At 38.7% G+C, this 26,829-nt stretch overlaps 1 protein-coding gene across 1 annotated transcript in view; it reads left to right on the top strand.

The window, feature by feature from the left end:
- pth1r (parathyroid hormone 1 receptor) overlaps positions 1–26,829 on the top strand; it is a 43,109-nt gene that overhangs the window by 5,921 nt on the left and 10,359 nt on the right. Inside the window, exons 2-5 of the mRNA XM_079349313.1 lie at positions 16,101–16,203; positions 21,736–21,846; positions 22,083–22,204; positions 25,629–25,723. Of these exons, the coding sequence (XP_079205439.1) occupies positions 16,101–16,203; positions 21,736–21,846; positions 22,083–22,204; positions 25,629–25,723 (431 nt within the window). The remainder of the gene's footprint in view (positions 1–16,100; positions 16,204–21,735; positions 21,847–22,082; positions 22,205–25,628; positions 25,724–26,829) is intronic.

The raw sequence follows: 26,829 nt of genomic DNA, 5'->3' as shown, positions 1-26,829 counted from the left end.
TGCAGAATCCCTTTGTTCATGTGTCTTTTTTTGACATCACTGGATTGACTTTAGTTTTGTTTATAGACTGACAGAACTTATATGATCACAGATGACCGAGTATGTAATTATTCTGTGACACGTGGTCATAGCAAGTTTTGCTGAAAAAAGATTTTCTATTCATAGAAGGGGCGGGACATTGTTGATTGACCGACAGTAACTATGGTTACACACTCTCCCCTTCCTGCTGCACTCTTAACGAGGAGAGAGAGCTGCTGATTGATATCACTTCGAGCAGCATGCATGGAAATACTGATTGTGATTGTACCAATTGTTTAATTTTTTTTTAATGTAAGTTTTTAAACATCGGACATCGCTCATATCATCCGTTTCAAAATGTCTTTACATTCTATATTTGGTTATCACGACAGTAACAGTTTTAACAACAGGATTATATCTCCATCAGTGACTGTTTGTTTGAGCTCTGCTCTGTTGGATTCTCAGCAGGCTGTTAACGTCTCTTGGTCTGGTCAAAAGAGTTTGTAGTATCGCCATCCAAAGTGCAAAGTGTTATTTTCACTTGTAAACGATCACATGTTATGTTGTTAATATCAGGTATTAGCTTACACAGCAAAGGTACCTCTGAACGTGTCCATGTTGCTTGTCCAACTTATTGCCAACTCTGAACTGAAATACCTTTAACTCAGGTGTGATGTGAGGTAATTGGAACGCCCCATTGTGCTCCCAACTCTGTGTTGAATTTGTGAAGTTGCTAAAGAGAAATACATTTCAAAACATCCAGTTAATCAGAGCATTTTTATTTTGTTTGGTAAAACTCAGTGTACAATATTTCTTCACTTCACTCTACAGAGCTAGACTTATTTGTCTTTATCCAAGGTTAGATGTGATTGGGTGACAATGGGTCAGAAAAGTCTTGAAAGTCGACTAACGTGTTAACAGGTTCAATAACGGCCTTCACCACAGGAAGCAGGAAGCTTGAGACAGACCTCACTTCTCAGGCTCCTTGAGCAAAATGTCATTCTTTGTGTCGCTTCAAAAACACCAGAAATAAAATTCTCTCAGCCCTCAGTCGTGTTGTTGTGCACGAGGAACTGTAGAGAAATAGAAATCAGCGGTATGGTGACGACGCTGAAGGAGTTTAGAGGGCGTTTTCTGGTCCACAGATGGTACTTATACCCAACGTGCTGAGATGTAATTCTCGACCCAAAGGTGCCACAGTTGAGACAGCCTGTTTGGTAATTTACTTTTAAAGCACGTAATGTGGATTTAAGCAGCACAGAGGTGTAAACTCTGTATCAGCTGCTGCTCTACACGGCTCAACGCTGTCGGTGACTCACCCGCTGTCGTCATTGGTCAGTTAACATGTTTGCATGAATTTTCCTGGGATCAGCAGCTCACAGAGGCAACTTGTAGTGTGGAAAAGCTACTCACACGCATAGCGTTATGCTGCGTATTTCAGTGCAAAGCTTTACAGTAGCAGAGTGAATTCCTGAAATACCTGCAGATTAATCTAATTACAAGAATTTTCAAGTCATAGCCATGGTTTTCTTTTTGTCCGGAATAACTGTCACATTTCTCCGTTTTTTTTTCAGGGCCTGTGAGTCAGACTCATAACATGCGTGTTAATAGGAGGGTCTTCAGTTACACCAGCCTGCTAAGGTTATAGCATGGCTGTGTTTGTTTCAGGAAAGGGGCTTGTTTTCTTGACTTACCGTGACCTCTGCCTTTTTTTTTTTTCGTGACTTTTCCACTTGAAGAATGTTAGGGTATGTGTAACTCAATGCCTTTTTTACACCTCAGTGAAAAAGTCACACCTCTATCGGATACTTTAATTATGTGCCAAGGCTGTTTGAACCTAAGCATTCTTACAGGTCTGCCATCAGCTAGCCTGTTGCCTTTATACGACTTATTTTTTAAAACCATCACACGTCATATTTGTCCTTTTTTTTCAATGAGCGATCCTGTAGATGAGGTAGCTCAAAAGATAAAGACTAGCTGTTGGATTTAGGTCAGAGTAGTTCAAAGTCAATATTTCAGATAAAAAAGAATGTAAGTTAAGTACTTGACACAGTTAGCAAAATAAAAGAAAGGACACTGAATGATCATGTTTTAAAAAAAAATAGAAATACACTATATTTAAGGCAAAATGAAAGTATACACATTTTTAAAGCTATAGAAATAGAAGTTCAACTAAAACCTTGATGGACTCTGATAAAAGATTGTCAAAGAAGGAACTTATCAGAGATGATATCAAAGATGCTTTCTGAAACTACATTCAGTTTCAATCTTGTACCTCGCCCCTTGTGATTTCCTTTCCTCATTGTGGACTTGTCAGAAAAGGATTATTTTTTTCCCATCAGAAACATCCGCGTGTCAGCTGAATAAAGGAGTCGTGAAGTCATGCTTCACGTCTGTCTTTGATAAGGTTTTCTCCTGCAAAGATGCTGTTGATAAATGGTGGCAGAAGTCTTTTCTCTCAAAAAGGTCTCTTAAGAAATTGTGTGACAGCCTTAAACAGTCATTTAAAACTGAACCATTCAAGAGGCCAAGGCCTCACTAAGTGGTTGTCGGTCTTTGTGTCTCATGTGGTCAGATTTTCCATCAGCTAGCTGCTGTATCAATATTGTGGTGCAGACTTCCTTGCGACAATATGCCTGGAATCTCATAGCACCTCAGTTGAGTGGACATGTGAAAATTCTCAACTATGTAGATGCCTTTGACTATCATTTCTGCTCTGCCCTGCCCCCGCTGTTTTCTAAAGGGATTCAATTTCAGATTTACAGAAGTTCCCAGACTTCTTCTGCTCTCTAAAAATTCATAAAGAATCCAGTGTGTAGACTGTCCTTTATCATTTACATGAATTATTAAGAGCAAAAATAGCAGGAGTTCACACATCCTCTCCAGTTGTTTTCGTGATTTGGAAGCAGCTCATACCTCGAGCAGGAACACTCCCCTGGCACACGGCTCATGGCTGAGAGGAGGGCACTTTTCTTAAAAGGACCTTTATTAGTTTCATTGCAAAAACTCTGGGGCTTATGGGTTTTCTAAGTATGCAGTTCACAGCTCCAGATTTTCCAGTAATAAGTAAGAAATCCTCATACAGCGGTACGAGGGAAATTCTCAGCCAGTTTACATCCAGATAACAGAGCAAAATTTGTCTCTTCTTCTCCTGCATTTTGGAGTTTTAAACTTGAGCCAGTGTGAGCACAACATCGTAATGTACTTGGACTTGAATTTAAATAACTTGTATAATACTGTAGAGACTTATTAAAGGGTTGGGCTGGACTGAAATGTTCTCCAATGTTAAGTTGTTAAAGGTCAGATTCATGATTTATTAAAAATGTCATCACAAAATATTGTGCGCGAGTACATGCTCAAACATGAAATGATATTGCTCATTGGTCAAAGTTCACTGTGTCTATCCCTGGTGGACTTCTGACGTGTGTGTGTGTGTGTGTGTGTGTGTGTGTGTGTGTGTGTGTGTGTGTGTGTGTGTGTGTTTAAGGACAGACACAGCCCTGTGGCACTGTGTACTCAGTGGCTATAGTTAGAAATACATTAAATGGCTAAACCACAGTAATTAGGTTGAAAATATTTGAGCAGTCTGGGATGCACTTATTATTTTGTTTTGTTTTGTTTTGTATTCAACCAAGCAGGTGATTCTGTTCATGAACTTCAAGTTTATGTGATTGTTGTTCCATCCATACCTACTGTATGTTGCACTTACAGAAGCTCAAAGGAAACGACAAATAAATAAATGAAAAAGGAACACATTCATTAAAAAAGATAATCAGACAATTAGTAAAACAATAACTGCAAATCAGTACAAGAAATTAAATGAGGCATAACAATATTTACAACATAGTACGGAAAATAGGGCCCCACCGATATGGAATATTTGGGGCAGATTCCGATATCGAGAGTAGGAAGAGGAAATAAGAGAAGATTAGATATCTTTATTGTCATTGTACAAGTACAATGAAATGCTGTGAGCAATCCAGTGCAACATATGCCATGTTAAAGATAATAAAAAAATAAATGTGCAAATATACAAACACTATAACAAAATGTGCTAATAAACAAAATTATAAATCATATACAAATGAGACTGTAAGAGTATGAATATGGGTCATTAATGCACTCTAAATAGACAGTAGCAATTAAATATACACAGGTTGAAGGTAACATATGCTGAGTAATAAATATATTGCGATGAATAAACCGTATCTGTAGAAATAGATAATATACACATTTATTGCATTGCGTCCGTAAAACGCAGTTATCAAACAATTATGGGAAAAAAAAAATTAAAAACAAAATGTTTTTTTCAATCCATATAGTAAACTCTGCTGACACGGGCACATATCTACGATAAAATGAGCCAATAACAGTAGTCACTTGATATGCTAATATCAGCCATTTTCATTAGCTGGCAGATCTGGCGGGTTCAAATGAAAATCATTTAAAAGGTAGTGTTTTTGTAGGTGTGGTGACACTGGCTGTTTCACCATCTTCTGGTGTGTGGAAAGCTGTTGCATCTTCTGGCTCTCTTCATTTGAATAGTGCAATATCTCCTACCAGATTGCGGGAGATCAAACAGTCCACTTGTAGGGTGGAAAGAGTGTCATACAGTAGATTAAATTGCATTCTGCATCATCAAGGGGAGAGACCCTGATTACTTTCTCATTACTTTCCCATCGTGCAAGGCTTCTTGTCAGAGGCACTGCAATCTGCCATAGGTACGAGGATCTAATTCAGCTTGTCCGGACACTCTAAACAATGCCCAGATAAAAGCTGATGGTGGTGACGATGATGATGATCCTCTTATACCTCCTGAAGAAGTGAATCCTCTGCTGCACTTGCTTGACCGGGTGAGCGGATTTCTAAAGCCATTTCACATATTGGGGGGGGGGGCTTCCACACAGAAGTAGCGGGCGAAGCAACAGAGTCAGCTATACGACGCTATACTGATAATATTTGCCTTCATATCAATTGCTATGTAGTCCAACGGAATGAGGACATCAACATGAGAGGACAGCACCATACTGGTGAACTGAAAACGTAATGCAGCTGTTGAATTACGTGCATGAAGATCGTAGCGGTCGCGTGCAGACACTTTATGCACCATTTAGAAACTTCACTCTATCTCATATCGGCTCGAGGGGAATTCTCTGTGTGGACTTGCTGCAGAAGAGAAACTCCGGGTGCCAGAGTCAGAGTGAGAAATGTGGCTGTTTGCTGTATGCATGTACAGCATACAGCAGATGGGAGATCCCTAGCGATATGGACGCCAGGAAAGTTCATGCTGACCCTTTACACAGCCCAGCCGCTGATGCACATTGGGGAGTGGTCAGCAGTAGTTCTGAAACTCACAAACTTATATTTTGTCTATTAGACATTCAGAAACAGATGTCCAAACAATATCTCACCAACCTCCACTCTGTAGGCTGTCTCTCTGTCGTCTCTGACGAGTCCCACTACAGCTGTATCGTCTGCAGACTTGATGAACTTTTGCACTGGATTTGGCCATAAAGTGTTTTGTGTGCAGAGTGAAGAACAGTTGACTGAGCATGCTATACCCTGAGGCTCATGTACTCAGTGTGAGGTTTTGTGCGGACACAGACTCTTTGAGGTCTGTCAAAAAAAATCAGAACTCATATTGCAAAGGTTGATATTCTGGCTTCTGTTACTTTGAGGCTTGCTTTGATGTGATCCGTGAATAGTTTTTCTAAGGATTTCATGACAGATGTCAGCGCCATATTACGACAATCATTCATTCAGGACATGGTTGATTTACTTTCTTTGAATCCTCTGGGTACGACAGCTTGCTTGAAAGAGACGTTGAACATGTATGTCGAGATAACTGCAAGGCAAGCTGAGCAAAACTCTCTTAAAAATCCCAACCAGGGTTGTAGCAGGTCCTGCAACCAGCATGGTTATTGTATTAGACAAGAACCTGAGCTCAGTGTGAATTGAGGAACTTTACTTGGTGTGCCTTTTATGTCTGTTGTTCTTCAGGAATAATTTGAATCACATTCTTTATAGGACACAATTATTGACACATTATTTTTCTATATATTAAAAAAAAAACCTAAAGTTGCTTTTATCATATTCACCTTTTATATCTCCCTAACTTTTCCTGATTCCATATCCGAATGATATCTGTCCAAAGAATCCCAGTGATTAGGTTGAGAAAACCATTAGTTTGAAAATGAAAAAATCTGTCAGAATGGAGTGAAAGAGAGAAAGAAGGAGCCTCGAGACTCAGGGAGGCATTCGACCATAGCATGATGTTCTAGCAGCTCCATCTGTACTCTCTGTATTGGTTTAAACAGGAAAAATGATTTCATAGAATGATTAAGATCATTTCACAGTTAGTGCAGTTACACATCCCTTGAGTACTCTTCAAAGATGAAACTATTTACAGTCTCAGAATCTACATTTTTATCTCTAACATTGTGAGGCCTGTTTCAGTTTAAAGAAGGGCTGAAAGACTTTGCACGCGCTGTGTTAAACTTAAATAGTGCTTGACAATGTGGTATCATCTAGATTTCATCCTTGGAAAGTTTGATCAATGGGAAACAACCAGCTTTGTATATGCAAGGAAAAAGAAAATCTAATATATGCTTAACCTTGTTATGTAGTATTTAATGAATCTCACCACGCTGTATGATACTGACTTACTCTGGTCTCACTCGTCCTACACTGGTTGCCTTTTGCCACAGACTCTGCCTTTAACACATGAATACAAGTCATTTTCAGTCAAATAAAAACACGGTTCACAGACCTCAGCACCGTTGACCTTGAAGTAAGTGGAAATTGAAACGCTGATGCTGACAGGTCAGTCGCAGGCCTCTCAGTGCACGGTGAACTGTGTATTTCATTACTGACCGTCTGAACATCTTTATCCTCATCTGTTTGCATTAGTATTTTGTGTCCCAGATATGTATCCCAGCTCTGATGTGATATGTATATTTCTATGTAGTTAATCCTTTAATGGCTCAGGAGATCTTTTAGTGGCTTTATGTGTGGAAGAACAGCTTTTTAGAGCAACCAGGCCTTAGAGCAACAAATTCAAAAGCGGTTCAATAAACTGAGTAAAAATATGAATGGTCAAAGCATACTTAGGGTAACAGAGATCTAGCAGTTAAAAAAAAAAATCTGTTTTGAATTAAGGCTCTACTGAAGCTATTTGATTTTTATTTTATCTTCTTTAACTGCACGTACTAATGATAATTGAAAGCTTTTCCCTGGAAGTCACTAAGGGAATTATGCTACGTGTTATTTATGTTAACCCTTTCAGCTGTGCTGAAGGGAGAAATGCAACATATGCAAATTTAAAAGATCATGTTGAATGTCATAGCAGGGCCTCCATGTTTATTCATTGTTTTATTCTGCAGAAAAGCCGTGGAGTAGGAATGTTAAATATAACCGCGTGCTTGAAATAATTAGCAGTACACTTAACTAATTGGCCTGTATATACATTTGTTTCAAGACACAAACAGTAGTTCATCCATTAGAGCTGTTGTATGTAATTAGTGAGCTCCGACATGACTTATTCTAAATTCTACTTGTTCCAGAATTATTTCTCTTAGGCGCTTCTACTTCAGCTGCTACCTCAGTCGATGAGTTCACTCTCAGCGGCCCCTTCAATAAGCGAATCAGAAGGGTGTGTTATTAGCAGGCAATGGGAGACACCTTGGGTGATTAAGTTCAATTTAGAAGCTGCAATAGGAAGCTACTTACAATTAGCAGTCTTGTACAAACAGTGACCTTGTCCTAGTTCTTGTAAGTAGAAAAAGGGGCTGATTGCTTGGAGTGTTGTCCTCCACGTGTCACCTTTTTGCCCTCAGCTCCTTCTGGACTGAGATTGTTAACCACGGCCAAAAACGCTGATTGCTTTGTGTTTTGCTCTCACTGGTAATGGCAGCGATTGATACAAGCTACACGACGGATGCTGATGAGTAATTGTAAGGCTTTAAAGCGAGTGTCGCACTAGGCTTCAAGGTGTCCTCTGGCTTACTTGGTACAAACCATGCTGCAAAATATAACTACCTCATAGACCATAAAATACAAATGTCTTGTATTAAACTATGCAACTATGTTAATTTTACTATTACACAAAACAAATGGAAAGAAGGAAATCCACATAATGAAGAAGCTGAACCCATCATTACTCAATATTGATCATAAAATAATTGCCAGGTAATTTCTGTCCATTAACTTTTGCTGTAGCTGGAAAGGGTTGATAATGATAAATTAAAGGGATGTATGAGATCTTAAGAGGTTCACAGAATTGTATACCTGATTCTTCAGTAAAATGTCCTTTTTGCATCTCTGTAGAAGAAAATGATGTGAAAGTAGTTTCACGATTGTTGACACTCTGTCTTTTGTTGACTCGATCTGTGCGAGAATTACAGGCATGAGCAAGCAGACGGATATGCATGATGAGCTCGTCGAGTGTGGTTCGATGATGGCTGCCCTTGCTGCTGTTTAGATTCGTGAAAGCGTTTGTCTGTAATGACACTTCTGCATTCATGGGGTTCAACAAAGGGGGAATAGCTATTGAAGACTCCCTGCAAAGGGCCAATTATGACTGACAGTGAACTGAGAGATCCAGCAGCGGCTCAAGCTTTTGTAAGCGTGCTGTTTTTGGTACCTTAGAGACAGATATATTGTGTCATCTGTAAAGAGTCTATACCTGAATGAACAGAAACAAGATCGTCCACCTAAACCACGAACAGTGACCTAATCCTATGTCATCTTTCATTTATGAAAATCTTACCTTTGGAAAGCTTTCAGACTTTTTTCTTGTGCCGGTGAGTATTTTAGTGAAACTCTGATTTAAAAATGCATGAATCCATTAACATGTACCTACTGTCAATTCTAATCAATTATATAGTGCCCTACTTTCTGCAATCTCACCTTTTCTTTTTTTTTTTTTACAATAACAGTCAAGGCAATGTACAGGTAATACAAGTAACTTACAAATGTGACATTCCATACTACTGCTATGAACTAAAGAAGAATATAAAACATATTTAAATGATAGACTGTAATGATTACAGTGTTAACAAATATGATGTACAGTTTCAATGGATGTTTGACTGAACAATGCTCTTTGAAAGCTAAAATGAACTTAACTGTGGTGATTTAGAGGATTATTGCTCATGTTGCCAGGCCTCTCGTGTCAGGCTATGATATGCCATTAATGCCACAGTGTGTGTGGTCACACTGCATGGTTTGTTCTTTCAGCTGATAAAAAAAGCTCTTATGGAGGATAAATCCACATCTAAACATATATTTTTGACTCATAATTCTCATAATCCACATATAAAAAGACCACCATACCCTTTGTCCTTGCTAGTTATTACTCAACACTTTTGAGGTCCATTAAGATATTACGAAATATCTGGTGCATTTGATTGTTGCATAACCATTAGTAGTTTTTAAGCTTTTGATGAAAATTAAAATGCGGCATTTGCACGGCTCCATACTTTGCGTATGAACTCACTTACATAATGAAAGAATAGTCCGTTTTAATTTGAAAAAAACAACACAATCAAAGCTAGCTTACATGAGATGTTTGCTGCCTCTCAGAGTGAGCACACACAATGTTTCCATCAAGGACAAAAGTGCTGTTCTTCAGCCTCACGACCAGAGCAGGGGTATAATTAGGAGCTAAATGCTGCTTTAAGTCAGAATGTGGTCTGCGAGCATTTCCAAAGGACAACCAGTCTTGTGGTTTGTGGTTTTTATCATCAAATGCAAATTGCACAGTTGAAGAGGAGTGGCACTGACTCATAGAGTTTAGAATATCCAGGAACCTCATCCGCTAAAACATTCATGCGGTGCAATATGTCAAAAGAAACATATTCAGGGTTTTTTTTTTTCCAGATAGCGGACGGGCCATTAAAAACAAGATTCAGCAGAGGTATAATTTTCGAGGACCCTCCCCCCCCTCCCCCACCCCTTATTTTGTTGAGAAAAAAAACATACAGGAAAGTTCAAAAGCCCTTGGGATCCAATTTTGAAAACATGCCAACAACAAGGAAGTGAATGTTAGCCTACAGTGTAAAGAATGGCAACTGACCAAAACAAGTACATAAAACAAACATTGGACTGTATTCCCATAATAGAGGTGCTTTATAGTGCGCAGAGTAAATATGAACTGTATATTATTTATCATCTATGTGACGAAGTGTGAGCTGGAGAGGAAAGTCTCACTTAATACAACCATTTAGCTAAAAAATCTCATCCTCAGTGAACAGATCGGCAAACAGACAGAGGCACCATTGGACGACTCTGTGCTACTAAAACAGCTTTGGTTTTGATTTCAGTCAAATTAGTAAAAGACTTCTAATCAGACAACAACGTACTAATAAAAATGTTCTAGTTTAAGATTCATTATGCACCATGTGTTTAGGATAAAGTCACCGGACCAGCACACCAAAATCTGTTTTTGGTATTGAGACAAATGACACGTCATTTTGTCTTTACTGCTCCGTAACATTTTTCATTTATATCACTCGTGAGAATTTCTAATGTTGTTTTCAGTCTGCTCTTAAACATTCTTTGTTCATGTTGAAGATGAAGACTGAGGGGCTGTCTAAATACCAACTGTTGTTCTGGATGTCAGCCAGCATCTGACTGAGTAAAGTCTGGACTCTAAGTGGTCCTTTGGTGCTGAAACCATTAAGCTTGCCTTTCAGCTTTCCAATGAACTCATCTCTTAATCTGACAACCTTCCCCTTAGTGCCACCATTCGGCTTAAAAACTTTGGCGGCTCTCTTGAATAAAACACCTCAATTAGTCTGCACCATCCATCACTTTAAATAGGCTGTGGTTGATTTTCTTAAAGATTGATGTTAACTGGTCTTTTACTGGTCTGGTACTGCTGATCAAACAGGTTTCAGTTGGATTTATATCTTTGTTTGAGACATTGAAGGATATTCCCTTGAACAACCCCAGCTTAGCTATTTTGGCTGCCTTTTTTTTTTTTTTAGTAATTTATGGTGTGAGTGTCTTTTGTGATTCATTTGTTATAACGATCACTTACACACACCAATAAACTCTGTTAACCTGCAGCATTATGGCAATCCAAACCATTGGTTGGGTTTAAAAAAATAGCTATATTTTTCTATACTAAATCTTTTTAAGACACTATAGCACAACATAATCATCTGCATCAAGAAGATTCTAAATAAATGTGGAAATATTTTAGATGGTTTTTAAAAACAAAAATGATCACCAATTGGCCTTCTCACATGGGTAAACTTAATATTAACAAGTATTCGTTTTGACCTTGACTTTTAGTATGGTCAAAGCAAAGATCACAACCCTGGGAAGTATCTGAAATCCCTCTGGTTGGATATGGGTTTCATTCTCTTGATTATTGTTCACTACTTAATAAGACTTTTGTGCAGTCTTTTTCTTTTATGTATTTTATGGTCTGAGTCAGTGCTTATGAGAGCAATGGGCTGTACTTGACTTGCAATCCATTGTTGACTTGCACAGATAATTACACTCCGTTGGACTCTGTGGTGTTTGTGTGGTTTCTTTAAACTTATTGGATTCTCCAGCTTTTGTTGGGTGTTTTGGGCTTTCAAATGAAAGTCTACCTCACAAGCTCCAGCGTTTGACTTTCTTATTCACTGTAGGGTATTTCAGGAAATGACTTTGGTTAACCACAACTCTCTTGAAGAAAAAAAAAAGTGCAAGGCTGTCTACAATCAGAACTGTTGGTAACGTACCGGAAATCTAGTGAATCCACTCAATGTATGCAAGACATCTATGCTTTTCCACTTAAGTTAAATCAGTACACCTATTAACATTACGTTTAAAATTTAATTTTCCCTTTGGCTAAAAAAGGAATAGTTTTTGGGAATAATCAGGGGGCACACTTATTACCCAGAAATAAACATTTGAACAGTCAAGATATTAATATGTGATACCAAAAAATCCACATTTTTATATTTAAAGTCATCTTGGGATGAAGTTACTAAAATAATTTATACACCAAATGTTGAAATAAGACAACTAAAAACGAATCTGTAAATGTACAGTACTTCACTCTCATACTGTATAGTGGCAGTGTTTAGTCGCTGTGGTTTAACTCCTAAATACAGTTCTCTCAATATTGGTCCTATGTCCTTGCAGGCAGCAGCAGTTGAGTCCATCCAGCCGCAGTTTGCAGAGACAAATACAAACTTGTGGTTTATTCAAGTGGAGTTCGTATTCTAGGCACCAGTGATGAAAACACACACATTTATACGCTGTGTATTTTTCTAATTTTCCTTTTGGCACACACTCGAAAGCATTCAACAAAAAGATTACTGTTTTGATTGAAATGCAGTAAATAAGAATGTCCATGTTTCTCCATGTGAGAGTCATGTTTACGTTGGAGGTTTGGAGTCGGGCCAGCGGAGGAGGAATAGTTTTCGGGAATAATCAGGGGGCACACTTATTACCCAGGGTTCTCTTCTTTAAATTGTAAATGATACTCATGGCTGCATCTCTGCGAGCAGAGAGTGAGTTTAATGTTTCCCAGGAGCTCAAATTGACTTGCAAAGGTTAAGATCTTTGTTTCTTAATGTGTTGGCTCTACTGAGAAAGTTTATGGGATTTAAAAGTTGAGTAAACTTGCTGACAGTTCACTCTACTTTGAAGTGTTTGACTGTCATTTGTTGTTGTGCCAGTTGGCACAAGATTCAAAATATCAGCAAGAAAGTATAGATAATGGATGGATGTTAGAGGGAAAAAAACAGTAACATACATTAATAGCTTGTTCTTTCTATTCAAACTGTGAAACTTAAAAGTTAATTATACAATGCTGTACCAAACAGGGATGACAAAGATACATGTCCTGAGCAGTTTCCATCGAGATCAGTTTTTCTGGCTTTCTGCAGCGTTCACCTAAAGTAACACCATCCAGTCATTCAGATGAAAATAGCGCAGACACCTCAGGAGTGTTCAGTGGAATATTCTAAATTGGCATAGTTGGTAAAGTAAACAGGTAGTATCTATCCTTGTTCGCCTGCGGTCCAATGTTGTTCCATCTGTGGTTATTTGCAGTGCAAAGCCATAAACGTCTTCATTCTGTAACCTTATTCAGCCTCAAACTGGACATCCTTATTTCTGGCCTGAAATGAGTGAAAATATTGATGGATTGAGGTATTGTGGTTTTCAGTTTAGAACCAGCACGACAGTTTGGTATTTGCAGTTTAAAGTTAAATGAGCAAAATTACACACTGGCATCAGAGACAATGTACAAAACATGCCTGCTTCCCTCAGCTCAGTATACATGTTTAAAAGTGTCTTAACTGCTCATAAATAGGAACCAGACAGGGTTTAAAAGTAGGAAGAAGATATAGGAACGTGGCTTTGCTTCGATTGTTTTCCATCTTAAATTCATTTTCTCTAATACTTTGACTATCTTCATTACAGCTTTGTAGCGAGGTCAAAAACACAAGGGTTTTTGGATTTCTTTGAGAGCTGTAAAGTCTTTTTGAATCTACATAGAAAACACAAAGTCACTGTCAAGCATTTAATACTGTTTATACTTCAGACTGCCTGACAGTAAAGCAGTTAAAATGATCACCCTCCCGACCAGCTTCAACCTTAACATGCTGCATTCAAATGAAACACAATTTAAAAATCTGTCTTATTCCTTGGGGCGCCGGTGGCGCAGCGGCAGCGCGCGCGTCCCATATAGCGAGGCTTTGCTCCTCGCGCGGGCGGCCCGGTTTCGCATCCAGCCTGTGGCCCATCTCCCGCATGTCTCTCCCTGCTCTCTCCCTGTTTCCGACTCTATCCACTTTCCTCTCACTATCAATAAAGGCCAAAAATAAATCTTTAAAAAAAAAAAAATCTGTCTTATTCCTAATGCTACTTTGACTTTTCAGACTCTAAGTAAGTTTGGATGCTAATATGTGTTTAGATCTTTGGTAACATTTTGAATGCAGGACATTTGTAGGACAAAAGTCTTTTTACCCCCCTTGAGAAATGAAGATCAGTCAAGCTCTCTTTACTGAAAGCCATAGATATTATCTTAAAGCCCAAATCATTATCAGTGCCAAACAGAAACATACACATACATACAATGAGATTATTTCTGCTTATTAGACCTGGCTGACTTGTTGTTTTGAAACTTATTTTTACATCTACAATGTTCTGCTGTTGAGCTCCTCTGATTTTGTACAGCACATTTCTACACTGTGGGGCAATTAGATGATAATTTAATCTTCTCTGAATATCTTCATCTCTGCCTTTGATTATGTGAACTCAAGCAGAGGCTACAGTCAAATCTTGAATTTTAATTTGTTTAATTTTGAGTATTGAAGATTGCAGTTCTTGCGGAAACATTTTTAGCAGTGTAACTAATAGCATAGGTGTGCACAATATAACCTGTTCACCCTCTGTTTCGTTTCATTTCTTTTTTTCTCAGATCTTTGTGACTCAACTGCCTCTTTCTAATTGAATTTTCCTCACTGCATAAATCTCTCTGTCTGAGCAGAATTTGGAAGGTTTTCATCCACCCATGTAATTTCTTTTGAAAGTGAACAAACACAACAGCAGACGACTGAGCAAACGTCTGTTTTGAATCTGTTCTGTTTGCTCTGCATCACTGAAGCAAGAAGAGGGTTTTAAGCCTTACCTTAAAGTACTCTGTCTGTCACATGTTGGTGTGTGTTATTGTGTGGACACTGCTGAAATATGACTGAAACACACCATGAATACTTCTATCTATCACAGATATAAAATCCTGTTTATTTATGCAATGATATTAATTTTAACTGCAGCACTTGGCACAAGTTTTTATGTTTTATTTTCCTCTTTTCTTGTCACACTAAGTAAAAAAATAACAATGGTCATTAATTATTACATGTATATACTGTACTGTATACAGTCACATACGTTATTGCACCTTACTGATCTATGGACAAAAAGCAAGTTAGTCAGTGTGACATTATGGAAATTATATCCTTGACTGGAAAACAACCACGCCACTCACAAAATTTCACAAAAGCTGAGAAAAAGCTTTAAGAACATTGTTCCAAATACAATGTTGTTCATGTGAGACAGTTTTTCCGTCATTTTTGACTATTGTGAGCACATAGTGAATACAACCACAGGAATAAAAGCAGTGCCTTTTAACAATGTCTGAGACTGAATCTGACAGGTAAATGAAAAGCGAGGTCTTGTAAAACCTTTTAGCATTTTAGCCCCAGCGAAAATCCAAATAAAGACGGTGTACCTTTGTGCTCATGAACACTGTTGTGGTCAGACCACTACCTTAGATGACCTTCAAGATAAAGAGCAGGCTGTCTTACATCCAAGACCACCCTGTTTCTTCCTTTCTTATCCCTTCGGAGAAAATAACTGTGGTGAAGATGATGAGGATTAGTTCACCAGAGGAGATTTATTTAGAAGATGCTGTCGATAGGACTATGACCAGGGATGTCAGAGGCAGCGGTCAGTGGTTTGTGGGGCAACTGCGAAGAGGACATAGAGACATTGTTAACCCATCACTGAATTATAGTGAAAGGGATTTGAACATTATTGAAGTTGAAGATCTAATTTACAAGAAATTGGGTAAATATTTGCCCCAACATTGTTCAGTCTAATATCATATGTGGAGGGTTAGGGTTGGGATATTAATGAACAAACAAACAAGCAAATGCAGTAGCCAGTATGTCCTCCTAATGTTGATTCTGGTCAATATTTGTTTAACACCAGAGAAGCAAAGCAATTTAAAGCTAGCCCCACACTGCCGTTTGGACGCCCCTTGTATGCCAGATATGAGACCAGTTATCACGACAAATCAACAGGTGTTGCAGCAATAGAAATAAGCAAGCACACCAGTTCAGATAAAACCAAATACATAAAGAAATACAGTAAAATTAGAATAAACATGACAATGCTTTTGAAAAATGCATATGCGTATAGAACACAGAAAGGTTGACAGGCAGATGCAGAGCTGGCTAAACACTGAAGCTTCTGTGCTGAAAACGAGATTGGGATCTATCTGGAAGATAAGTGACGTTAACACTTACATTTTTCCCTCTACTTACACTATTTAATTTTTTTTCTTTTCTCAGGTCAATGCAGATGATGTCCTGACGAAAGAGGAGCAGATTGGCCTGTTGTTCAGAGCCAAACGGAAGTGTGAGGGAAACATCAAATCCAAGCACTTAATACCTGGTGAGTAAAACATAGACTAAGAGTCGGAAGACACGAAAACAGTGGTGTGTGTCACAAACATCGGTGATATGAGCTTAACTCCGATAAAAAGACAACACTAATATGTTGATATAGGACAGGTTTTTGGCACATTTATTCTCTAAGGTACGCATTATATCATGCTGTCATGCTAAGAGGTGCTTAAGACGTCATTCCTATCAGCAGAGGCAGAATGACATTTTAAGGATTTACTGCTACTAACTTATTTGACAAAAATTTGACTTTGTAATGAAGATGGTACTGAAGTAAAACATTAGGGCTCAAGAATACTGTTGATACAGTCAATCCTCGGGAGGTCTATAATGTGGCTTAAAAATATCACAACAATCCAGTTAAACTTTGTTGAGAGTTAAAAATTTAAAAACAAACCTCATCCTGAGAATGTCACTGGAAAAAAATTCAAAACTGTAATCACTTCAGAACTGGTTCGTTCTGTTTAATAGTTAGCTCCTGTAACCAGCATGAGATGTTAGGGATGTAAAGTAATAGTAATATAGTAAATTGTGATACTAAATGATAGAGGGATTACAGCCATGATATTTGACATGCTCAACACCCTATTTAATGAGTGTGTTGGATAGAGAAAGAGAAAATTCATGAGGCTGTCCATTGTGATTTGTCCATATTGACAGAAAAACCTTGTTAATCAACACAGAAAGCAAGCCGATTATGTATGAGATTTTGACACGCTAACGCAATGATGAGGCCAGGCACTGGCGAAGAGAGAAACATTTATCACATCAAAATGGTTTTATTTGTCTGAATACGCTCGGCTCAGGGATGTCCCCTATGAATTACAGCTGAAGTGAAAAGGTTTAATAGAGAGCGTGATGAAACCTCTTGGGATTCAGACAGAGGTCAACCTTACGGATACAGATTTGAAATACGTGCACAAGGCGAGGGTATGCCAATAAGATGTAGGAGGAGGAAGACGTCCATTGGGACAAATAGTAAAATGAAACAGAAGCTGTGTCGGTGAAGCAGCATAGCAGGGTGACAGTGTTTGTGCCTCAGGCTGTATAACCTGCCCTCTCGTCCTGATTGAACGTGATTGGTGATTTCTTTGAATGTGATTGGTGATTACAGGAACTAATCAGCTGATTTATGTGCCAATGTTAGAGCTCTGTGACAACTACCTTGATGTTTTTTAAAGTTAAACAATGACTATTTTTTGCAGATACGTTGATCTTATATCCCTGTTTCATTTGAAAAAGCTTTTTGAAGCTGTTTTGACACATTTTTCTTTGTCTCCTTCGTCCCCCCTGTGGGTTACACAAATGCTGGGATTGAATATGAGGCTGATCCAGAGGTGAAATTGTGTATTTATGGGTGTTCATTTTCCAGGCGACCCCAGCTTCTACTATATCCCGCTGTGGTTTCTGCCTTTTTCCCAGTTGATTGTTCAGAGAAAGATTTTGAATTCCACAGCCAAACCAATCATATTATTTACTCTTTAACCCCAGTGCATTGTGGTTGCATGGGATTCTTAGACCCTCCAAACGATACCCCCTTGTAAATGAAACACATAATTAAAAATGTTTACTTCCCGGCTAAGAACACAAAAGCTTTTGTTGACCCTTACCACTAGTTACATCGGGTATTTCCCAATTTTTCATGGTTTGGATAAATGTCCACAAATGTGAAATTACATGTTCAAAAATCTGACAGAATTGCTGTTTTTGGAGAACTGTAGGCGCCGAACAGCATCTTGTGTGAGATATCCGGGCTTTATATAACAGCTCTATGTTTTTTCTCAAAGTCTATTAAACAGGATGTTATCACAGATGTTAATGCAGAGCAGCAGGTCAAACAATATGTCCCTCTCAGATAAGAGTCTGCTGTTCCTCTTACCTCCATCAGTCCTGATTCATCCTGACAGGTGGTGGTGACTGGCCAGCCTGGTGTCACACTTAATACTCCACCTTCCAGCAAAGTCACTCCATCTTCTCATTAACACAAGAAATATCTTAATTGTTTTCTTTCAGAGTGTAAAAATAATGTCATAACACTTGTGTCTGAATATTAAATGTGAAAAACAGCTGGTAGCCAATTAAGAAAGATGTGCACAGTATGAATTCATGCTGATTTAGACCTGATTTCTGACTCATATGACTGATTTTGAAGCTGAATTTCAGCAATGTACTTAAGACATAGCTTCAATAAAAAGCATGAAACTGATATGCTGCATGAAGAGTATAGCTATTGCTAATTTATAAATCTTGTCGCTAGTTGAGTATTAAGAACATGAAAAATCAGAGCTATTTAAAATAGCTGTGGAATCTGACTTTATTGTCTTTTAGTGACACAGTCTCTGTCTGGACATCAGGGAGGATATTAAAACTGAACCTGGACTCTAACGAGCCCATCAGGAACATCTGACTGATCCTCTGTGAGCTGCAGCCAGAGCTGCTGTTCTGAGGCTTTCTCAGCACACGAGAGCTGACCTGCTTACCTGATGATGTGGACAGACACTGGATGAGACTCATTATTTATCTCATGGCTCTTTCCTGACCTCTTTTAGAAGGTTGCACATAATGCTCATTCATATCACCGTCAGCAGTTTACCAGGATTAAACGTAAACATTGTACTCTATGACTAAATTAAGCACATACATGCGCTCATTTAACGTGCTTGAGTTGAAAATGTTTCTTACTTAATGGCACATGAATGACTTTGACTTCAATTCACTTGAACTTGATTTGAACTAAAGTGGCTCATCTGGCTGTTTGTTTGTAATTATGTCAATTAGAGATCATTTCAAATCTGGGACGTGGTTCGCTTGATGCTCACTTAGATTGAGGAGACAAGTCAAGATTTGACTCATAAAATAGCTTGTGATGTGCATATTGTTGGTGTTCATGTTTTTTATTGCCTTACCTCCCCCAGAGTTTTTCTCTCTGTCCCTTTAAACTGTTGGTTTAACTGGCCTGTTATAAGAAATGTGGAGTGTGACTTTTTTAAAATGCCAGTCTGAAATGAGCGATTGTGTAATGACTTGATTCTGCAATTACAGGTTCACTGCGAACGGATCGAGTCCTGTGTGAGCCTAAAACCTTAATCTTGGTTTCAACATTTAATCTACTTGTTGTTATTTCTCCTTTGTGCTTTAAATACACAAAGGTCTCCATTACATGGCTAAAATAAGGTTTTCTTGTAGGAAAACACTGAGGTTTTCCTTGAGAGGACAGTGGAGGGATGTGGGTGCAATGCCCCAGACCTTGCAGTGTGAAAATAGCTCAGCCTTCAAGCTTGTGGTCTGGGCAAGGAACAACATCAGCAATCATTATAAAAAGGCTGCATATATCATGAGAAAATGCAGTCTGTGTTTTGACATCTGCAGGTCAAAATCAAATGAGGTGGGGGGAAGAAAACCTTATTAAAAACCCCATTGACATCACTAATACCAAACTCCCTGCGTAGTCACGTTTATATTTAAACGTGGTCAAGAAACGTACGGGAAATGCTATGTGTGTGTTCAGTGTTTAATTTGAGCCTGGTAGTACAGTAGGTGGTCCCATGGTAACAAAACCTAAAGCAATTCTACTTTTACTCTCAGGATGTGTGGTCAGTGTGATTTTTTTTTCTCCCTCAAAAGATCCGTCAGACTCTGACAGCTCTGTGCTGTCTACTCTTTAATTTCTCGCTGTAAGTGACATGTGAAGCAATGACGGCATGCTTTTTATTTGCCTGTTTCTTTGCAAGTTTGATTAAAGGAATGGGAAAATAATGGATCTACTGCAAAGAGAGGATAGTTTTAGTTTTATTCGTAGCTACTTATTAGTGGTCACAGTGGGGCAGATGGTTTCAATAATACAACATAAAATGCCAAACCATGAAGGAGGCGATTGCCAGAAATCTGTGGGGAAACAGACTTTGCTTCCACTATCAGAGAGCTTTACAATTAAGGGGCTCTATTCTTACAAATGGCCATTTTTTCCCCTTTTGAAATCTGCAGCTCTTTGTCTGAATCCTGTTTAGATGTCGCAGATCCTTTCACATTCTGCACTAAAAATAGTCTTAGTGATCTGCGAGAAAAACACACCATCAGCAATTTTGTTGGAATCCTCAAAGGTTTGGGGAATAACAAAATAATGTTGTTTTAATGATTGCACGCCTTGTTTTTATGATTCACCACAAAAATGTTTCAAGTCAGGCTGAATTTTTAAACAGCCCGCTCTGAAATCGAAACGTTCAGGCGTAAAGCGTTATTTAAGGATGTCACTCTTTTAGGTCTAAAATGTTTTCCTTGATACAATTTTGTTAGTGAAATACAAATGTGACAAAAGAGGAGACATTTCTAACACTTATTAGAAGACAAACTTAACTAATCCTGTGTGTGGGTTTTTCTTTTTTTTTTTTTTCACACACTGTTATTGAGACATCCTACACACACACACGCACACATGCACACATGCACACACACGCACACACACTCGCACCCACAAACAGGATCCTCTGTACACGCACTGATGTAGAGATATCAGAGTGAGGGGGCTGCTCAAAATGATTGCTCCTGTTACTATTGCTACTCTTGTTTTTAACAAGGACATTTAAAAGCTGCTCGAGGCAAAAAAAAAAAAAAAAACCTCTCTCTCTCTCTCTTTCTCTCTCTGGTGCTGAGAGCTGTTCAGCACACACCAGTTAGTGTTGTTTGGATGTATAATGATTGCCTGTCTGAGACATAGATAGCTGAATGGAGCTGACAGTTAGAGTAACAACAGTTGGCATACATGTTTTGTGTGTCATTTGGTGCTTAGAGATACGAGGTAGTAGAAGGAGACACTGAAACATTCATGTTGCTTACTGCCACTTAAAGAAACGACCTCTAGAACACCAGGACTCCATGTTAATAGTAAGAAACATTTGTAGGCTGTATATATCAGATCATTAACCAATAAACTGATAGTATTAAACAATTAGAAACATGTTTATATTTATTTTATATTAAAGGTGATGTAAGTATTTGTTTTCAAAAAAGAGATAATCAATGGAGAGCATACAGGTATGAAACTTAGGTCACATAAAATGGGCTTCATTCAGCCCCTCAATGCAGTCTTTGTTGAAGGGAATCTTTTAAATGAAATCCATACTGAAACCAATTCAGGACAAAATAGAAACAGTATGATGCCATCAATAAAAGTCTTTTTTCAATCTGCTGCAACGAACAAACACACCCTTAATGAATACATGGATTCAATGGACTACTTGTTTTCAGCATGCTGGGAATTCCATGATTGCGAGTCCTAATTATAAAACAATAGATCAGTGTGACCCATGTCTGTTAAAACAAACAGTCAGACTCAGCACATAGTAAGACCCTGCTCTGCAGCGCTCTTTCATATACAGTGTAAAGTTCATTTATCCGGCCTGTTTCTTAAAGCACAATAGAACCCATGCAGCACTCTTCTGCTGTAAGAGCCTGCAGCCATTTAACGCTTGAACCAAGAGAGGTACTCCATCTTTAAAAGTCAGCCCTGCTCTTGTCTCTGCAGATGGTTTCTGCTCACCAGAATGGGACGGGATTGTTTGCTGGCCGGAAGGAGCTCCAGGAAAACTTGTATCCACTACGTGTCCAGAGTATATCCATGACTTCAACCACAAAGGTAGGATTGACCAGGGATGAAATCAAAGCTCATTTTACCTGCGGAGAAGAGCACCAGCCTAACACGAACCCCGGAATAGGCCTTTATAGCACACACTCATTACGAAAACCTCTTTTGCAGTTTTAGCGTTAATGTAGATTTGACGTAGAAGCAAACTGAGGATGAGTCATCGACTGTGTTGAGTAACAACTTGCAAGATCTGTAATTAAAGCGAGACTTTTCTGTTGGATCTGTAGGACTCGCATACCGTCGGTGTGACAACAATGGATCATGGGAGCAGGTTACGACCAACAAGACTTGGGCCAATTATAACGAATGTGCAAAATTCCTCTACCATTACAACCACAGCCATGAAAAGGTGAGGGGAATATAATCATTGTTTACATGCTCAGTCACACACATACAGTATCTTCCTTTACAACAATTACGAGTAAAAGCCTTACAGCCTTTAACCATCCATTTTCACCCAGCAATTACAATCCCTTTGTGCAATGAACGACACATTTTTATACATGTCCTCTCACTAATGCACAGTGTAAGTGAACTTAACTCATGTTTGATGAAGCGTCGAGATGATGACAGCGGGAGTAATGACAGGATGGTAACGTGGTCACTCTGTGTTAATGTGAGGCTGCGTTCAGGTTAATGTCTGTTCAAACATAAACTCAAAACATTGTCTAATTAGTTTTAATTGCAAAGTGTAAAACTTGCCAGAAAGCATTCCATTCAGAGGGGAAAAGCACTCACCAATTATGGCTGACGCTTGTAGCAGCTCACGCCACAACTAGATAAGAGGAAACTCAGATTCTGCAGAGTGGACTTAAAATAACAATAATTTTTAAAAAAACGTTGGTTGTTGCATCTCACCAACAATATTGAAGTGTTTCTTTGAATAACTTTGTCTGATATGTGTCTGCAAGCGCCTCCCATTTTGACTTTGCAAACAAAAAATCCAGTCTGAACCAAACAAGCTGGCTCTCAACTAACTATACTAACATATATTAGCATCCTCATGCTTCGTTGTGACTCTCTCTTTCTTTCTCTGTCTGGTGCTGAGAGCTGCTCAGCTCACACTAGTTGCAATTTCTCTCCCTGCGACCTCACTTCCTTCCTTTCTTGTGCTGAACACAGTATCTCAGAAAGGCCTTGAGGAAATATATAAATTTACACTGATTTTTTTTTTTTTTATCCTTATCAGAAATGAAGCCAATTGCAGTTGAATATTTGGAGAAAAAAAAGATATCTAGTGTACCTACTGACCAGAACTAAGAAGCTTGGAATAGGAGAAATTATAAATGATTTTCCCTGATGTTGTTTGCTGTTGGTTTGATTGAGTCAAACAGTTTCAGGATCATTACAGTGACAAAGCCAAAAAGGAGTTTCCTTTTGTCAACCTTTTGTAATTTGTTACAGCTGTTTTCCTATTGTGTTGTTTCCATTATGTTATGCAGTGTTTTAATCTCTTAAACACAACCACCCCCACACACACACACACCCACACACACACACACACACACACACATACATACACACACACACACACACACACACACACACGTACGCACACACACGCACAAACACACAGCAAATCAAGGGGAAATAATTGTCTATAATGAGCGTCGCGTGACTGTCAACAATTCTCTCCCAGCTCTCTAATTTCTCCAACGTTTAAACTCTTCAGAAACAACACCTTTATTTTCCAACTAAAACCCCAAAACCTTTCATACTGCATATTAGCAAAACATAATAATCAGGCTTAACCATCTGTAACATAAATCAGCATGAGGGAGTCAGAACTGGGGATCATAAATACCAACAGCGCTGACATCACCGTCACACCACGGCACATGTTGAGAAAACTCTTTTTTTTTTTTTTTTTAAGAGAACACAGCAGCCCGTAACTCCATCATTCCCTTGAGACTGACAAAGGTTGGTCTGATCCTGTATGTGTGTCTTTCTTTCGCATTCTAAGAGGGTTTTATGTTGTAACCCTTGTAGTGAATAAAACTGCTGGGAATAGAAACAGCAACATCCTGGCTCTTAAAGACAAACTGACACTTTTAGCTCTTACCATGTTGTGCACTTTTTACTTCTACTTATATGAAGCACAGCTAGTAGTTTTTATGTTGTATTTCCTTAACTCTTATGGATGTTCATGTGAGTGCAGATGAATACGGTGACTCTTTTATTTCCATTTTGTTATGACATTAAAAGCATTCTGTACTGTTCTGCTGTGCATGGAAACACTCCACATGTCTCACATATGAGAAGCTGTATAGCCTTGAAATGGACGAGTTGCTCCGTCTTTCGGGGTTATCAAACACCTCTCATATTGACAGTGCATAGGAGGCTTACAAAAAAGGCGTGATCAGTCAATACATTGTAACTGACTGCAAAAAAAGACGATTAATTATTATAGGTTTGTCTCTTGAAAATCTGAAAGCGTCAACAGCTGTCCTTGATTCATATTTCTCTCCCGTGCTTGCATGTGAAGCCGGGGATGTGGGTATAACCTCATCATGGCGCCCTTCAATCTCTTTCTGACATCAGATGTTTACGATGATGGGCTCCAGAGAGTGCGGGCTGCAGCAGTTAATGACAAATGCATATGCACGAATGAAAGCCCTACACATATCTAACTGCCATACCGCGGACCACCACCACAAGTGAGGCGCCCATTTCTTTTTCTTTCTTTCTTTTTTTTTTTTTGTTGGAGTATGTTTTTTGGTGCAAGCTTCTGATGCTAAGTGATAACAGCAGTGGAGTATCTGGTTACATCACACAGGGCTCTTGGCCTCTTCGTGCTTGTTGACGCACAGAGGGGTCTGGTTAGTGGCTCTCCTTACAGCGTCCTCTGGCTGCCAGCTCGCTGCTGGAACATCACGCTGCTCCACCCAGCCTTTCTCAGCTCCACCACCCGTGTCAGATGTTGTTTCCATCAGTAACTTCTGGGTGCTTGAAACGTTCTGTCGCCAAGAAGAGACATGTTTGAAAAACCTCTGACGCACAAATATTTGAGTGGGCTTAGTGATGGGTTAGGGGTGGAGGGGATGTGCCGATATAATGTGAACATAGTAAACAACCCTGTTCATTGAACTGATTGAAACTTAGTTTAAAGATGATAAAATACTGAATCAATGCTGTTTCTTCGGGTTTGATGAAGCCACCTGTACAGAATAGGAGCTATTTAAAGTAATGTGTTTATTGTATGGTGCTCATTATTTCTTATAATCTGGCAGTACCATCCTCCTCAGTGTTCATATAAAAGAGGGAACAGATTAGATCAACGGAAAAGCCTTCCAATTTGTGGTTTTGGTTGATGCCTTGTTAAATCATTTAATATAAAATAACTGATCAATGTCTAACTTCATCGGAACAAATTCATTGGTGATCTGAATACATTTTCTTACACTGTGGCTGAAAACAGAATAAACATAGAGCTGTATAGACGTAAAGCAACATACAAGCGAGGATCTGGAAAAGAGGAAACAATGTCAGTAAGTGCAAAAAAAAAAGCTTTAAGTCAGATCGGACACACAGCAGTGCACAGAAGCACAACATTGACGGCTGTTCTTGGGAGCTTAAATCAATATAGAAACCATCTTAAAAAATCATCGTTATCAAACAAAATCAATAATATCAAAACCATCATGACCATCACCATTCAGGTTGTAGGTATTATGTTTCTTTCAGTATATCTAACGCTGCAGTGAAATAAGGTGATGTTTTACAACATTTTTGCTGCCCGGCTGACATTCTCATAAATAATGCTCTTTCAACAGGAGGTCTTTCACCGTCTCTATCTCATCTACACTGTGGGCTACTCAATCTCCCTGGGATCACTCATGGTAGCTGTGGTCATCTTGGGATATTTCCGGTGAGTCAGCGCTCTCGCTGCAATTTTTTTCCAATCAATATTTTCAAACAGACGCTGCCAAGACTGGGAATTGCAAAGAAACAAAAAAAAAAAAAAAAAAAAAACAGGGTGTTTAGGTTGTTAAGGTTAAGGTTGGAGCAATTTTAGGAGGAGGGATCATAACGGGGATTCTTAATGTTTCATGGCATGATGGACCAGTGTCTGATCATGATGTCGTTGCAATCATGCTGTGCTACAGAGGGCATATTAATTTCAGGATGACTTAATGAAAAGAAAGAGGCTCTGCATGAAATCATGCAATCAGCTATACAATCATGCAATGCAGTGTATTAGCTGTCAAGGCAAAAACATGAAGCACGCAACTGTATCAAACATTACCTTTGACTTTTAAGTTGACTTTTAACAAACCATGATATGTCGACTTTTGAAGAAGAGTCTGCCTCCAGGCTTGCAGTAATGCGTGTTCCATCATCTGACATTTAGGTTCTTGTGTTGTTTGCATGCTGATTTCAGAATTCTACACATAGACACGAAGCTCTGTTATTGTCTTTTTAATCCCACCAAGCTGTAAATAATGTCAGTTATGAAGCCGCAGAGAATCACGATTTTTTAACGAGAATGTATTTTTCATCCTTATCTTGCCTTATTGACAGCAGTATTCAATGGAGAATACCCTTTTATAAATACAAAAGGCCAGATATTTTTTCATTTTTTGGGACTTTAATTTGTATTTCATGAACTTTAAATCCTGCACATACCTGCAAAACTACACAGCTCCTCCAATGCACCTTTTGTACAATTTATGCATTTTTTTTATAGGTTCTTAGCAGTGTGGTTCCTGAAATACAAATCACATTAATTTTCTCTATGGTCGATTTGGATAACAAGCTACCTGAGTGTGAAATGATGGTTTATGCTCCTGTATGATATCAATGGCGTCTGAAAGAAACGTCACTGGAGGATTTGAATGTACTTAACCACTAAAAAAGTAGGTGGTCACTGTTGAGCGCTGTCCTGTTATATTTAAATCGCTTTTTCTATTTGTATCTTATTTTGTTGAAGTTTCTTGTCAGCAGGAGCACTGCTGTTGTATAACTTCTTGCTGT

The sequence above is a fragment of the Symphodus melops genome, assembly GCF_947650265.1.
Source record: "Symphodus melops genome assembly, chromosome: 7".
NCBI lineage: Eukaryota > Metazoa > Chordata > Actinopteri > Labriformes > Labridae > Symphodus > Symphodus melops.
This window is presented reverse-complemented; position numbering and strand designations above follow the sequence as displayed.